The 17,888-nt window shown below is 42.4% G+C and overlaps 1 protein-coding gene across 1 annotated transcript in view; it reads right to left on the bottom strand.

The window, feature by feature from the left end:
• The window catches only part of gpc3 (glypican 3), a 171,429-nt gene that overhangs the window by 70,908 nt on the left and 82,633 nt on the right, over positions 1 to 17,888 (bottom strand). Inside the window, exon 3 of the mRNA XM_032554987.1 lies at positions 2,948 to 3,633. Coding sequence (XP_032410878.1) covers positions 2,948 to 3,633 — 686 coding nt within the window. The remainder of the gene's footprint in view (positions 1 to 2,947; positions 3,634 to 17,888) is intronic.

Genomic DNA, 17,888 nt, shown 5'->3' with positions numbered 1-17,888 from the left:
TTTTTTATCTGTTTATCTTCTATTATGAGTGACAAGAAATTAAGTTTTGATTTAAAACAACCGATTTTTCCATCCATCGAGTCCATCGTGTGATCAGCTGGTTAGAAATACCAAAAATCCGATCTTTTTCCAATCAATGAATGCGTGAATGCAGATTGCAAAACCATCGAAACTCTTCAAAGAGGACACTGTCACTTTAAACTTATTTATTTCAGTATCAGTTATGTTTTTAAACTGAACTTTGCTCTATATGTACAGCCTTATCAGTGCTTCATTCAGGTGCTAGCTGCGCTAACTATGCTAGCTTCTAATACTCTGTTGTTCATGTTTGTTTTAAAGGAAACTCTTACACATTCTAAAACTACAGTACAAGTAATGAATAATGATCAAGCACATCAGGAAGACTGGAGAAAAAGATTTTCAAAACGGTTAATTTTAGTTCTTGAATATGACTCTGATTACTGTGCCTTATCTGGTTCTTCAATTAGTTATCATTGAATGTGGGTTAATTTTCTAGTCATATTCCTACTGATGTTTATGTTGTAATGAAACCGTGTCAAAGGAGAATTTCTTTCTCATCTGGTACAGACAATAAAGCATATCTATCTACAAGAGAAGCAGTAGAGCCGATTTTCTGCTTAAATAATTGAATGGCTAAGGCATCTGTAAAAACAAAGCTGAATGAATAAAATTAGCAACATTACACTAACTGAGTAAAAATATTCTGTTGCTTCATTAAAAAGGCTTAAAAAGACTTCCCCATGGAAACCAGTTCTGACAGCTTCAGGTCCTTTTGTAAATTATTTCAGTAAAACAGCGGCTGCATATTTGAAAGCGCCTCTTTCTAATTTGGTTCACACTGAACAGTGACGGCAACTCCGGCTCGTATAAACGCACATGGAAAAAGTCCACAGACAGACAAAGATGGATATTTAGCTGCGACATGCAGAGATTTGTGAAGTGCGTCATTCACACAGCTAGCAACGCTAACTAGCACAGTGACGGTTAATTGCAGGTCTGGTTCAAACAGCAGTTCGCCATAAACACACAAAAATTGAAAATGCTAATCTGGAGAGAGAAAAAAGGTACTTCAGCTGGGTTTCCCCCAGAAAACCTGCTGGTGCTCAGGGTGTTAGGGCAGTCATTCATCCAGCCGCCAGTCGTGTTTTTGACTTAAAAAATGTTTAAAGTTGACAGGAAATTTGAAAATATCACCTGATAGTTATGAATTATTGGAAGACTGCAAGATTAAGGCCTAAACATAAACAATAAAGTCCTTAAAAAAAGCAACAATTACAAAAAACTAAGATAAATTAACAATGCCAAGCCTGGTGGGGCATAAATAAAGCCTGGTGGCCCACCAGGCTTATAATATACTGAGGGAAACCCTACTATAAGGGAGGAGAAAAAAATCAAGTTTCAGCTTCTAATACAATGACAGGTAAGATGATAAATCTCAGAGTCTCACTGTGAGGACCTTTCACATTTGAGAACATCATAAACTTCCTCTTGTACGTCTGTAGCTCTAATATATGTTGTCTTAAGTTACACCGAACAACATAATAGGCACGCCGAAGCAAATCGGGAGTTTGAACTTCAAAAGAGACAAACGATAAAAACGTGTCAACTTAAAAAAGCACATTTGCTTCATTATTAAGACAGTTTATATGTACCATGAAGAAGAGAGGTCCCAATATCAAGCTCTGAGGAACTCCAGTGCATGATGGGAGAAAAACATGTGAAGGGTTCAGCAGGGCAGACACACCGTATTTGACCTGATAAAGTGGAAACTAACTTGCCGGTCAGCCAGTGTTGTGTGGTCAACCGCTTTCATAAACCGCTTTCATAAGAATCAACCAAACGAGCAACACAGCAACATTTTTTTCAATCTATGGCTTCAATAATGCCATGTATCACTTGAAGAGCAGCACGTACTGAGTTATATTGTTGTCAAAGCCCTTGATTGAGTAAAGAACAGTATTTCTGTCTGTTTTGACTGGAAGGGCTTTAGAAAACCTGCGTAGCATTTTTATTATTATTGAATTATATTTCTAGAGTTACTTTGAAGTAGCTAAAGCTCTTACCTTTTAGCAGGTCCTTTGTTCAAGTCTTGATTGCCTTCAGGTGTGTGTGTGTGTGTGGGGGGGTGGGTGTGTGTGTGTGTGTGTGTGTGTGTGTGTGTTCATGGCTGTTAGTACTGTTTGTATCTGTGCTTCCTGGTGTCCCTGACTGCTAGTTTCCATCTCCAGTGGGATACCGGACTGTCAAAGTCACCACTCCCACCCAGCAAGGGTCGGAATAGAAATTGAATGTATAGAATAACATTCTGGGGATTTAGCAAATGGAACAAACCTAATTAATAGCGGTGCACCAATTGCAGTTTTCTAGCCCACTCCCGATTACTGATCTGTAAGAAGCCTGATCTGCCGATACCAATGTTGGTCGATACTGATTTCTTTTTGTCTGAAATGTTGTTAAATATACAAAGAAAGTCACTGAATTGGCAACAGTGAGGTGACTGTTGTTAACTACAAATGTGCAGATATTAGCTGATGGGCCGGTCTGTCAGTCAAACACCTCTCGCGGCAGAGCAGAAGAGGACATTGGTTGAGTTGTAGATAAGATCGGCTTCACACGTAAGTATCGGGCCGATTACAGATTTCCCAAAATGGAGGAAATTCTGCCCGATAAATCAGCTGGCCGATTTATCGGTGTACCCCTACTAACTAAAGCCGTATCCATCTCCGTGACACACATTTGGTTTTCAAAAGTCGGTCTTTAAAGAGCCCAAGTAGTTTCAGCGGTTGACGTTATAACAAAAGCCAGAAGAACAGTTACGTTTTGAGGATAATGTTGATGTAAATGAGAACCTGCGGGAATGTTCCTCCTAGTCAGAGCTGTTGTCAGTGTGACGGTTCACTAGTGTGTGTCGGTGAATGATGCTCACCAGGGCGCTGAGCCGGCTGCGGGCGTTCACAGCCTGCTTCAGAGCCAGCTTAATCAGCGACGGCAGCCTGAGAACAACGGCCTCCATATCCTGCTCCCCTCTCATGCCGCTTGCCAACTTCCCCAGTCCGTCAATGTAGCTCCTCCAGTGGGGCTGAACCTCGGCGGCGCCCCCCAGGCAGCCCTGCATTGCCGTCTGACAGAAGCCTCTGCAGGCCGGCGGGCTAAGCATGCCCTGGCAGTGCGGGCAGTACCACAGTCTCAGCAGGGCCCGGCCGCAGTCCCTGCTGGGCCGCAGATGGTCCGTGGTGTTGACTACCTCTATGCCCAGGTTGAGCGCCTGCAGAAAGACCCTTGTGGCCAGGAGGGAGCGAGACAGGCGGGTCATGATCAGCTTGGGGTAAGGCCCAAATGCTCCGGAGTCCTTCCAGGCTCCCCGCACGCACTCCTCGGACTCGGCGGACGTACCGCCGCCGAGCAGCCGGCGGTACGTGAGGGGAAAGAGTTTGCCGAAGAACGCCGCCACCATGTGGTCCACCGTGGAGTCGGAGCCGAGGATGTAGAGCGACATGTCAAGGAAGAGCTGCCCCACGGAGCTCTGGGCTCCAGGGAGGAGAGCCGGGAACTCCGACTTCAGCACGGTCAGGGTGGAGTTACGGCCGTGACGCAGCACCAGGTCGAAGGCCTCTGCAAGGAAACGACAGAGCACAACGAGAAAAAGTCAACTGAGGCGAAGCTAATTATCATCCACGTGGTAAATAACGTGGTAAGCCCCAAGTGTTTACAGATGCTGTGTCAAACTGTCAGAAATACAGGTCACAAAATATAAAACACAGATAGATGCTTCTCCCTCCTCAACAATCACAGGAGAAAACCACACACTCTCCCACTCTTATTCGATTTACCCGGTTTTTCTTCATCCACTGCTTTCTCTTAAGGGATTACTTCTACATGTCCAGATAAAAAAAAAAGGAAAAACTCTGCACTAATGTGTGACAACTTGAAACAAGTAGGCAACAGCATCCTCCAAGAAAATCTTTGCGAAAGAAAAAGCATTTAGGTCGATAAATGTGTTTGGCCGTGAAGAGTTTCTTTGAGGAGCGAGAGGCGTGCAGAACAAGTGAGGATTGTCGATGCGCAGAAATAAAAAATAATCAGCGCCATTTCCAGTCACAAAGAGAAGCCTTATCAACAAGGTTGCATGAGAAGGCGGCGCGCCGCCATCAACCCGGTGGCGCGGCGACAGAGGGCCCAACAACAGAGGGGATTTAAAGCTCCATTACTGAACCTAGCAGGGGAGCTGAGAGTCGGTGAAATGAAGCTTTGGACTGGAGAATGGCTGCAGACGCCTGAAATCCCATTTACGCCACAGCAAGGCCACTTAATCACTCTGTCGAAAGTGGTGGCCGCCAAACTGCTCTTTGAGGACGGAAACACTGGTTGAAGTGACGTTTAGACAGACTCGGTTTTTGTGCTGGTCGTTTCATCTTTCTCATTTGGTTTTCCTGCCTGGACAGTTTCATTTGTTTCTTGTCAGGCTTCTCTGGCGTCAAACGAGGCTCGTCGGCAGACTTTTAGGTCTCTGGAAAAAAAAAACCCAGAGAAACAATCCGACAGCTCTCTTTGTTGGTGGGGTTATGTTGAACTTGTAATGTAGTTTTTTTTATTTATTTATTTTTTTGACTTGCAAGTTCAAAGACATCTGAAATTAATATCAGTTTTTCATTATGGAAGTGGAAATTTTGTTTAACTCATAAGTTACGGGGTTGATATCCCAAATAAACTCTGGGAAGAAGAAGGGAAATGTTTCTATCTTTTGGTTTTGCTACGTTTGGGACTCAAAACAGACACAGGCGAGGCAGAGTGACAGTTAAAGATCGGTCACCACTCCTCTTCCTTCTGCCTGCTCAGAGTCATTACCACTAAACGTCTTTTCAGTTCTTTAGGAACGGTTTTCTGTGTGTTCACTGAGGTTCTGATCCACCTTCATATTGATCAGGTCATGTGTTTTAAATCGGTTAATCAGCTGCAACGGCACATGGTCCAACGAGACTTCTAGGATCTTCATCCATCCATTATCTAACACGCTGATGCTCGCGAGGTCGCAGAGGGGGCTGGCGCCTCTCTCCACCGGTCAACGGGTCATCGATTTGTTGGACGTCTGAAAGAAAGATCGTCCCACAGCACCACAGGTCCTCCGCTACATTTACCAGAGAGCGCAAGGAGGGCGCAGTTACACATTTTTATTTGTTTCACATCAGATCCACATGAGATATTTGGTTGCTCGCTCTTACATGCGTGTCAAGCTATTGTACACCTGCTATACGCTTTAGAGGCATTGGGAGACATAATAATAATACTAATAATGACAATAATAATGAATGAATAATTTTGCACTATGGCATACACATTTTGATCGCCAGGTTGCAACAGATTTTTTAAAAATATATTTCTCTTGCTAAAAACACAACTGAAACCTAAATGATAACCCTAACAACAACAACCCAATAATAACATTTCTTAATATCAAGGCTGGTTGAACCTGAACGTGAAACTCAAGGCATTCTTGACTGATTAATTTGCCTCATAGTCATAACTTCTAGAGTATGGAGCCCCCTAGAGGACATGGGGAAAAATTCTTCTTTTGCATTCCCTTGCAATAAGCAAATGCACCCTGGTTTATTTTTTATACAGTCACAAATGTAAGATATATACACACTTAAAGAGCCTCAGTGAAAACGTGTTTATATATTCTTAACTCTTTGGTGCAAAAAACTGAAGATCAATTTATTCACTGCCTGTTTATGTCTGTTTGTGAAAGGTTGAGAAGGAACTGCACATGAAAACGACCCTTAAACCATTCTGATCATCAACACAAAAAGACATAATAAAACTTTCAGATATGACTTTAGCATCCCCGTTATAATAACTCAGAATTAGTCCAAATAGTTTGGATGTAGTTTTTATTTCTTTCCTTCTTACGGAAAGTTCCTGTTTAGATCTTAGAGGAAATGGATAGAGATGGAAAGCCCATGTTTGGCCTGTTTTGCTTTTGCACATAAGTTCATGGTGCATTTCTATCCTAAAGAAAAAGATATAAAACTTGCGATATCTCAAAAACAAAAGACTTTCAGTATTCAATGATGCCGCATGAATTCACCAGTATGTTCTTGCGAGGAAAAGCAAAAGAAAAAAATATGTCCCATGTCCCCTAAATGGCAATCACAAAACACAGAAATTTAATGGATTCGGAGGTTTTGGGGGGGGGCATTGCTATGAAAAAAAATAAAACATAAAATGAGACCGTGACGGAAAAGTAATGCACCCGGACATGATGCATCAGGCCTCTGTGAAGTCCATCTCATTGGTATCAGTATACAGAAACCTTTAAGAACAGACGCAGACGTAACACACACGCATCATACACGTGTTTGGTTCTCACTGACACACACCGATAAGCAAAAGATTCCCCCATTTTAAGCGCAGCGTTAAATTTCCCCCAGTTGCAGGTTTACTTTACGTGTTGAAACCGCGTCTCGACTCGCTGCGGAATGAGAAGGTGAAGGAGAGACTGGGAGGATGTTTGGGAGCAGCTCACATCTGTTTGGCTTCCCGGGCTGCGGCCGCCCCACTGCGTCTGGAAGCAGCTCCCTCTGTGATCGCTGAGCAGACAGATGTGCAGATTTCCCACCGAGACGAGAAAGCAGACCGAGAAGCTCAAACGCGTAAAAACTGAAAGACCTACTTAGAAGCACAAAGTTTTATTTTCCTGCATGGAAATGAGAAGACGTCTTGTTCCCTGTTAGGTTATTGATTGAAAACTGCAGGCTGAAATTAAAGCCGTTTGCTTCATCTCCTTCTTTCTTCTTCTCCTTCACATTTATATATAAAAAAAACTATTCCGGCAAAGCCGTGTAATTAAGCCACTATCTGTAACATCTCTTATATCCACTTTGCAGGGGTAAAGAGAAAGACTAGAGGGTTCTTCATAAATGCCTTTCAATGACTCTGACTCACTGGGTTCACGGTGAGAGCCATTGTGAGCCCATTTCCTGCGCTCATTCACTGTCATCAGTGAAAACCTCCGCGGGATCAGGTATCGTTTAATGGAGGGGAGATGGGCCGTGTGTCAGGGACCTGTGACATGCTGGATGCAACCACACGAGGTCAAGAGCCCCAAGCTGTTAGAGACGGGCTTAAAATTAGCAGCCAGAGGTGGACCGACGCCTGCCGACAAAACCCGTTCCTTGTCAAAGTCGCATCAGCCGAACCCGGCGGAGGGAAATGTTCCTAGAATGTCCTACTTTACCTTCATTGGGATACAGCAGCCATCGACTAATGTTTACTCCGAGGATTCGAGGCCTCTCGGCTTACTGCCCTTATCAGATCCTAAAGACATAATCTGGTTTTTGTCAGGTACTCTGTCACATGGTGATATATTATTTATGCATGCGACGTTACCTTTGTGAACGCCTGCTATCCTAATGCGTTTCTGCACATCTTGTCGTTTTTCACTCACGGTAATTACATGGAAAAATGCAAAATCTCAACGAATAATTTTGGTCTACTTTCTAGTGCAAATATCTTAGCAAATGTGACTTACAAGTAGTTTTTTTTAACAAGCTGTAGAGGCTTGTTTTAGGTAAATTATTCCTTAATATTTCTGACAAAGTACTAGCTCCATTGGCAGATAATTTAACTTGGAACAAAACACTTTTCCCATGTTATAAACTCATTTATCCACCAATGAAACTAGTAATTTTTCATCAATATTAAGGAATTATATACTTAAAATAACCTCCTATGTGTTGCTGAAAACTTACTTGTAAGTTAGTTTAGTCTTATTTCAAGTGTATTAAGATGTTTGCACTAGAAATTGGACCAAAATTACTTGGCGCCGACATGTTCATCCTGATTCGGCGACCAATGCTTCAAACTGAACTGGATGAAATAAGTCGCCGTCAATGAACGCCGACAAATACCCCATCACTCTGTCTTTCACATTAACTAGACATTAATACAGTCTTACATGACGCCTATCTAATTATCAGACATGACGCTAAAGGGTCTATCGGTCTCGTTGTAGCGTCACTCTCACGGCCCCTGACTGACCGTCGTCTGCGGTCGGCGCTGTGAAGACAGACACGCTCCGTGTTGCCACATCCATCAGCCGGTCGTACTCCCATTATCCCACAGGAGAGGAAAACATCAATAAATTACCAAGCCAATGAGAGCAACTCATTTGGTTGATGGGGCTTCACCTCTAGTTTTAAGGAGTAGTGAGTGTCCTATGGCTGGGAAGCTTAAACATTTTTACGTTACAACCACTTGCTTTAAAAATAGTATTTGTTTTTGCATTTTATGTGACTGGCCAACATAAAATAACTTGCGAAGTGTGTGAAATAGAAGGAAGAAGGAAGATGATTTTTAAGTTTTTAACAAATAAAACCCGAAATTTGCATCTATATTCACGTTCTTTTGTTGTTGTTTTTTACTAGAAATAACTGAGTGTGGATACGTCTGCAATGTGTGCAACTTTATTACGCATGGTCGCATCTCCCATGTTTGTTAACCTTCACAATGGAAGCGCTCGGAGAAATTTGAAGCAATGCTAGGTCATAAAACAATATCCCAAACATTTCAAATCTCTCAGCGTGTCGTGTTCAGACCATGACGCGAAAACAGGAAGAGGATGGCAGCAAAGCAAAACCTCCCAACACACGGCCGAGGAGAGCGTCTGAGCAAGAAGCAGCGATGACTCTGGAGGCGCTGCGGAGACTGCCAGCTCAGGTTGGAAATTTGCTGACGTGTTTTCAATGAGCTCTGCTCTCCAGAGTCCTGGCATTTTACGGAGAAGTGATAAAAAGAACGGCAGAAGAATTTCATTTCATTTCGTTTCACCAAAACAAAACTCTGTGGCCTACACACAATGTCACTGTAACATGACAAATTGTGGAAAAAGTTAAAAAGGGGTATGACCAGTTTTGAAAGGCACTGCATCCGCACAGTCAGCAGAAAAATGACAGACACTTCCAAGCTGCCGCTGGAACCAGTCAGGAATAAGCGAACTGGCTAACCCCCAAAATCAGAAAGAACTGTAAACAATATGCTGCTGTAGGAGGCGCAGATTTATCCGGGGCAACCTGGTAACCTAAGACTTGGTCGACCCAACGTCCCCTCTGCGGTGGGACGGCTGTGTGTCCGAGAGCCGGAGGCGGAGCGGAGGAGAGCGGGGCGAGACCGTCCCCTTCCAGGAACAAAGCAGACAGGATGCCCGTAAGGCCCAGATAGCATCACCAGCGGACCGTAAGGGCCAATGGACAGCGGGGTAGAAATGAAGCATGGATTAGGTTACTCCATCTGTTAGAGACCATGTCAGCTGACACACACACACACACACACTGCAATCACAGCGCACAGCAGCAGCCAGGTGGTGACAGCGTGGGCGAACATTTGGCAAATCGTAGCTGGAGGTAAAGGTGTGAGTCAGGTGGAAGGACACACACACACATCCACACACAGATTTCTCTTTTCTTTCATTGAACTGAAACCCTTTGAGTTTCTGAAGGAAAAAAATATATCACAGCAAGACAGACTGAACAGATTTTTTTTATATATATATTAAACTCAGGAATGTGACAATTTTTTTTCTTTTACAAAGCAATGTCTCAGTTTCAGGGCTATTTTTGTGTAGTTGTTTTTTGTCCCCCCCGCTACGGTCAAACCTCGACAACAAAGCAGGCGGTCGGCAGTCCGCCACTTTTAAAAGTAGGGGAGCAAACCTATTTTCTTCAGCCTTAGTTTATTTCCTCAAGATCTGATCTCTCCCTGCTGTCAGACAATTTACTAAGCATGAAGGAATTTATTTATTTTTTTTAACAACAAACTGAAAAATTAATATTGAAGCGGGGGGAAGCTAAATTCTCATGTTTAATCAGTCCAGTTCATCCAATAAGTCTGTGACATCACAACGTACTGTAAAGGTCAGGGATCTGAATCTGAATATGTTTTTATCATTTTATAGTTCAGTGATATGATTAACAAAGTTTGGACACCCTGTTGAATGATTCATGTAGCCATCAACATTACTTTCTAGAGCACTGAGGAATTCATGAAATATAAATAAACAACTGAGAAACATTTCTGGAAGGAAATAAATGAAGACATTCATGGCATTTATTCTCACTTCAAACACTAAACCACCACATGCCCATTATAGAATAAAAGAAAAAGGCTTCTGACGACAACAGAGATGAAATGTAACTCTACAGGCACGAAAAGTCCAACAGAATATTTATTATGCACCGTCTAAGTAGTCTCGACTCTTCTCTCCATTTCCAGACCCGAGGAGCGTTCATGGTCTCGTCTTTGCGTTGGAGCTTGAACCGTTTCTTCAGGTCTCTGTTTGGCCGTTTTAAATTCTGCACAAACATCCTGACCTGCCGCCTCCTAAACGACTCAGACAAGGCTTCATTAATAATGAGGAAGGTTTCTTCGCCGCTGTTTTCTGCGTTCGGTGTTTAACTCATCACTTCGTGGTTTTTTTCTTCTTCCCAACATGAATTTATACTCTTTTAGGTAACTTATAAAACAGGGGGCAAATCAAAGAAATTCCAAAACGGTTCAAACTCAGCAACTTTCTTGTCATTGAGGCATCATGTCTTTCAAAAGGAAAATATGAAATACTAATCAGTAATGAGGAGCGTATTGTAAAACGTTACGTGTAACCACTGGGAGGCAAATGCAGAAATCAGACAAAGAAACTGTGCAATTCCTGACGTTTGGAAAACGTGGACGAGGATGAAGAAGCAGGAGCACACGGCTCCTGGTGACGAGCAGAGACCAAAATCAGTCTTTAAAAACACACACAGTCTCAAAAAATTACTTTCCAAAGAAGTAGTTTTAATACCAATCAATCAATCAATCAAGTTTCTTGTATAGCTCATTTCAGCAACAAGTGCAGTTCGAAGCGCTTTACATCTATTAAAAAAGAGGATCATTTAATGCTAGCTTTGGACAAAACGTTTGGCTCCTGCTTCCTCTTTTAATTTTGCCCGGGATCTTCGACGAGTGACGTTCTCAGTGGGCGACGTGGAGCGACGGCGTGCTGGTAAAACGAAACAACAACAAAACGTGTTGACGTCACAGATCACAGAGTTTAATCTCATACAAAGCAATCGACAACAAAGCTGCAGAGGAACAGAGATATGCATTTTATACAGACAAGGGGAAAACAGACAACATGAAACACAGAGACATACAAAGGCGCCCACGTGGAGTAAAAGATGGAAAAAACTCTCTCTATTTTAGCGCTACATGTAACTTTATACTGAGTAGGTGTTTCCTCACTTTAATATATGCAAAGAAGGCGTTCTGCTCTTCGACCAATTAGAACTCCCTCAGGCCCCCAGAGAGAGCCGGGACTCCCTGACCTATAGCAAAGGTGTCTGTTTCTTATCTAAACAAAGGGTGGACTACCCCGTGCTCATCTCCATCTGATACGGGCAGATCCCTGACGCCAAACATCCTAAGATGAGATTTCACAGACACCTTCGAAGTCCCACTCCCATTAGAATGTAAATTTTATTGCTTTGTGTGTGTGGGGGAGGCAAAAGGCCCTGCTTTGTCTGCTATTGTCCGTTCCCACATTTTCCACAGAAAACTGTTCCAAAGTATTGGCTATACCTTTACACATGTCATATATTAGCTGTATTAACCACCAAAAATAATCATTTTTCTCAACACATCGTAAAAACACAAACCTCAGCCAACAACATGAGAATTTGTTCTAATGAATAAGAGTCTGATCTGTTAATAAAACATTTCTTTCAGAAATTTGATGCAGAAGAAGAAATGGCTTTTAAAAAATGTCAGTATTGGGGTTTTTTTGTTTGGTTTTTTGGTCAAGATTTTCTGCAATAAATCAACACAAAGTTGAGCATAATTGTAGAGTGCAAAAAAAAAGAAGAAAAATTCAGTTTTCAGCGGTCTTCACTCTGATACTCGTAAAAGCTCCCCAGCTCAGTTCATTTTCCTGCAGGAGAAACCTAACAACGGCACACATCAGCCCGAGCGCTGCCACGGTTCCACACGGCAGCGGCGGCGTCAAGAACGGACAATGACTGATTTGGAGAGGGGGGGGATATGGGACGAAGCTTTGAGAAAACCTGTCAGAAACGTCTAAAGAAAACCTGAAACTGACACGGTCAGAAAGAATCAAAGAAGCAGCCAAGAGTCCAGTGCTAACTCTGGAGGCCGCTACGTGTGGTTGATGACCAAAAACCATCTCGGCATGAAAAGTGGTGGTGGCAGCATCATGTTGGATGGATGCTATTCACCAGCAGAGACATGGAAGCTGATAAAAGTCGATGGATGGAGGAACCATCCTGGAGGAACACCTGTAAGATCACCTTTCAAAAGGACGATAACAGTAAACACAAAGCATATACGTATGTCAGAATGTCCTAGTCAAAGTCGAGATATAGAATCATTCAGAGGCTGGGGCAAAACTGCAGCTGTAGCTGGATGTTGATGCACCAATAAATTGATCTCTGTTTCCTTAGTTTTGGGAGATCGGTGATCGGCCGATATTTAGACGTGAAGCTGATCTAATCCAACAATCTTTTCGACTTCGGCAAAGATCTACAAATCAACAACTCTCCTCCTTTTCTTTACCATGAGAGCGGTTTGACTGTTAGCCCTACCCACCAGGTCATGTCTCCACGTTTGCATTTAACAATATTCACCCCACTGTTATCAACTCAGCAACTTTCTTGCTTTATTTAGCAAAATTTTAGACAAAAAAATATCGGCAACTGCCAAAATCAAAATCGGCAGGTCAGTCTTTTTAAAGATTGATAATCGGCCAGAAAACTGCAGTCGTTGCATTCCTATCGACAAGGCATTAACTCAGGTGGCTGAACGCAAATGTATGACCACCATATTAAGGTTATTATGTGTTAAAAACTATGTAGCCTTTCCCTTAACAATATGCAAATTTTTCTGCAAGTTTGTTACACAAAATCCCAATAAAATCCATTCAAGTTTGTGCAGGAAATATAATATATAATACAGAATAATAATAATAATAAATGCCACCATGTTTCTACCAGTCGCCATTGACGCTATTGATTTCCGGCGCCACAATCCCCACACAGGTCAAAGTTGAGTCAGGGCAGAGTTTGGAGGACACAGCGAGATGCGAAGGACGGAGGGAAAAGTGTACTGAAAACACACACACACACACATTCAGCAGAGAGCTAGAAGGAAAGGGGGGGAGGTGGAGTGGGGTTAGGAAACGCTGCCAGATCGTGTGGAGGGAAACATTCAGCGAGGCAGGCTTTGAAGCTGCATTCAAAGGCAAACGGAGTCAAGCAGCGCCAGAGCTGCGAGACACATCACACACACCTCTCGCCAAAACTCCGCCACAGCTGAGAGAGACCTGACACCCCAATCAAACACTCGCCTCGCAGACATAATACACATCCTCGCACTCCAAGGGATCCTGCAGCTGAGGAAAGTGATACTTGAGTGAAAGGCTATTCCAATAATGGATTTATTTCCAGCACGCAGGCGGACACACAAACACACCCACAGCCCTCGCTGCTAACTGTGATTTGAGAATCTGGCAAAAGATGGAGAGGAAAAAAACAAAAACAACCAAAAAAAAAAGAAAAACAGCCTGCAGCCCATCCAGAAGATGAGTGAGGTCACGACTAACACAGCTTGAGAACCCCAAATTAAGCCTCCCCGCTCTATTAATCCAATACACGTCTTTGTGTGAACGCTCCGCTTTCAAATGAACACACACCCACTCGTTCAGCCTCAATCCAGCTTTCACGCTCGCGACGCATCACGCCCATGCACCGGCTTAACTCCGCACAGCTCGCTTTCACACGGAAACAAACGTTACAGGGGAATTAACGCACGCGGTGAAGAGCAGAAAATGCTAACAATTTCAGAGAATTATTTCCCCCCTTTTTAAAAAGAAAAGACAAAAAAAGGAAAAGTTGGGCTTTTTGAGACAGCGGGCCGAAGTGAGGCGAGCTGAAGAGTAGCTGCTGGAGGACGGGCAGAGTGTTATTGAAGTTCTGGAAGCAGATGGGTGCGCAGTGTGTGACGGAAGACAAAACAAGAAGTGTGATAGATGGAGACAAGCGGGTGGAAGGAAGCAGTGAGGCCGCTGCCTCGACTGGAACATGCTGCAGGCGGAATCCCTTTGAGTGGATTAGAAAGCGATGTTGCCATAATCGCAGGAGAGTTTTCCGTCCCTTCAGCTGACCTCTGCTCTGCCTTTTTATTTTAGTTAATGTCACCTTCAGACGGAGGATGCATTAAATCGGCACAACACGATCAAGTAGTCGCTCTCTCTTAAGATGACAAGGAAATAAACCGAAGGAACAAAGAAGACTTTTTAATTATGACCGGATGAATTTAATAACGTGGAAGGACGGCCAGCGACGTTCTGCCTAACCGACCAATTAGAACTTAATGTGGAAACTTTGCAAAAAAATATTCAACATTTCATTTTGTCACATAGCAAACTCACAAACTTTGATTTGATTTACTGAGAGGCTGTGTCCCTTTGTGCTTCCAACCACTTCACCAAAGAGACTCTTTAACTCATCTTTATCACCATTATTGGTATAAAAAAAAGGAGGAAAAAATCTACAATAAATAAACAAACAATGCTCAGCCTGGTGGAAGTGCAAGTTAAGTCTGGTGGCCCGCCAGGCTGATAATACACTCCGGAAAATCCTAGATGTTCAAAACTGGTAGACAACACCCCAAAAGGACAACTACACAGTAGTAACCGAATTTAAATGCATGATTATTTTTTTCTGATTTGTATTTGGTAAAATAAAAAATTACTAAAACAAGTTATAGTTTCCTTCCACTTCAGAATTATTGACCACTTTGTGGCGATCAATCATATATGGTCAACACTGAGGTCAGGGGTCATTATTTATTTACAGGACCTCCATAACAAACAGTTTCCTGTAACTGTAAGTCGTTTCTTCGCCTCTAGCACATTTAGTACACATTCACCATGTTGATAGACAGCTCTAAAACCCTCCTCCTGGCTCTGATTGGTTGTTTTTGACTATAAGAGGTGCATTTTTGCAGACGGCAACAGTAGTGCTGGGAAAAGCTCAATTTCTTCACAGATTATCAGTCTCACATTATGCTGTCATGACATGGTGTCAGTTTTAACAAATATGTAAAACACACTATGCTGCATACTGTAGTTTTAACTGAATTTAATTCATCTTAACTAATCCTGTCTGTCGTGTTCCTTAGTCTTCATGATGTTTGTTCATTAATGTTCTCTAGCAAACCTCTGAGGCTTTCACAGAACAACTGGATTCATCCTGAGAATCACACACAAACACACAGTTGTGTTTTTGTGTCTTGTGAGCACTTTACATTGACTTCCATCCATTTTCTACAGCCTAACACTAACCATCACATACCTAACCCCTAACCGAAAATTAGCAATTCCCCTCATAGAAACCTAGAAAATGTCCCCACAAGAAGCAGTGGTCCCCACAACCCACATTGTAGACAGAAATATAACCACACCCCCACAAGTATATAAAAACCTAGTATATACACACACACACACACACACAAAGATGGGTTCTGTTAGCTAATTAGGGAGCCTAGATTTAAGGGTACAACAAAAAGGGAAGTAGAATACATATGCAAAACACACTTTTTAAATGGTTATTTATACATATCAAAGTAGATCTGTAATAACATACCACTTTGTCTTGGTCTATACCAGTGAAATACATTAAAGTTTGTGGCTGTAATGTGAGAAGAAGTGAAACGTTTCTTGGGGCATGAACAATTGCAGTGCATATGAAACGTGACACGCTGCTGTATAGTGCATCCAAAAAGCTTCAGGACAACTTATTCTGTTCCTCAGATGGACTCGGAGCATCTGAAGGTCGAAGGACGTCAGTGACAGTCTCATTACGAGGCGACAGAGTGAAGCGTTTGCTGGAGCTTCTGAAGGCGACCCAAAACCAACGACTCAGTCTGACTTACCAAGGAAAAGAAACGAATTAAACTCTAGGAAACCGTTTTTCTGTAGCTGAGCTGATAGGGGGCCTCTGGGACCGAAAGAGCAAACAGACTTTGATGTAGAACATGGTAATACAATGCTTTCTTACTCGCAGCAGTAAAGTGAAAAAAAAAGAAAAGTGCAGGAGAAAGGTGCAAGCTATGACTTTTGTTGCAAGGCTGAAAAATAGCCGTAGCAGGCTTTTGAATGCTTGAACAGGATAAAATGTTGCAGCTCGCAGCATAGCAGTAGCTGTCACACAGAAGTGAATTATAAGGGCTGAAATGCGTGGTCAGGAGGGCGGCCAGGTCAGCCGATGAGGACGAAACAGCTGGCTGAGCCGCAAAACGCTAGAGGCCGAGAAATAAAAACGGTGACAGTGACAGCCAAGTAGATCAATCTAGGAGCAGAAAAAAAACCCTGGAAAGTTATCAAAATAACTTGAACATGTGGGAAATCTCTCTGAGTCGGAACGTTAGAGGATGGTGCTTTACACCGGCTTACTGACACGCAGATGAAAGCTAAAGAAGGTGAGCATTTAGCATTCATAAAAATCATTTTTCTCGCTTGTTCCTCTTCACACAAGCAAGTTAAGAACACAGGCGGCCGTGTCTAGACGACGCTCGTGACAGGTTTTCTGTTTGCAGCTTGTTTTTTGAGAAACGCAGCAGCACATGTAGCTGACAGCCCATCAGCCTCCTTACCGCTGTTTTCTCCAGTCAGAAGTCGTTACAGCTCTTTTTATCTGCTGGAATCACGCATCTTCAAACACTTTCCAACAACAAAAAAGTGCTTTATGCACGTAATTGTGGAAACTGTGTTGGAGCAAACATTTTTTTAAAAAGAAGAAAAAAAAGACAGCACTGTGGAAAAGTAATTTCCCTCTTACTTTTTTATTGTTACACAAGCTGGTTTTAAATGGTCATTTTATTTATCCAGAGGAAATCAGTTACCCAAAACCTCCCCCGTCATGTGTGGAAATATATTTGTTAAATTTTGACGTTCTATGATAACCACATCTTTGCACAGCTGAGTTCGATTTATCTGGCCTGACTGCTTCCTGAGCTGAGCTAAATAGAACCGTTCTGATGACATGAAGTGGGCTAAAAGATCTCAAAAGAGCAGAACACTGTGCTCCGATCTAAACAGGTTAAAGAACATTCAAAGTCAATCACATATATAACTGTGCAGAGTTGAAAAGCTGTTTTAAAGGGCAGCGTTATGTGTTTAGTGCCATTTTATAGCACAGTGAAGTAAATGTGTGAACTTCAGTTGTTGCACAACTTTATGCAGATTGTTCATGCACAAAAATCTTCCAATATTTCAGCGTTAAAAGAAATCTGCAAAAAAGAGTGGGTCAAACTTTCTCCACGGTGATGTAAAAGAAGACACGTCTGCAGACGTCAAAAATGCTCGAAGGCAGTTGCTGCTGCTAATCAGTTGTTAGGTTTAGGCCTCAATTATTTTTTCCATTCGGGGCCAGGTTGGCTTTGGATACATTTTTTCCCTTAATATTTGTAAAATCTGTGAAATGAAATATTTAAATACGACGGAGTATTGAGGTCATACTAAGAAAAATGTGAAAAATAAAGTAAAATTACAAGAGTAAAGTCAAAATATTAAGAGTCGCAACAGAATAAAGTCATAAAACAATGAAAATAAAGTCATAATACTACGGCTTTTTTCTTGTAATTTACATTTTTTTATTTTATTAGTGTGGCACGAATAAGTGCAGCAAAGAAAAAAAGTAAAAAGAGGAGGAATCTGAAAGGGAGCAAATACTTTTTCACAGTGAAAGTGTTCGACAGCATCCCTGCATAAAGGGGGCGACGTAGAGCCGAGCGTTTGAGCGGAACAGCGGCTTCCAGTACTC

This window comes from Xiphophorus hellerii, chromosome 23, assembly GCF_003331165.1.
Source record: "Xiphophorus hellerii strain 12219 chromosome 23, Xiphophorus_hellerii-4.1, whole genome shotgun sequence".
In the NCBI taxonomy this organism is placed as follows: Eukaryota; Metazoa; Chordata; class Actinopteri; order Cyprinodontiformes; family Poeciliidae; genus Xiphophorus; species Xiphophorus hellerii.
This window is presented reverse-complemented; position numbering and strand designations above follow the sequence as displayed.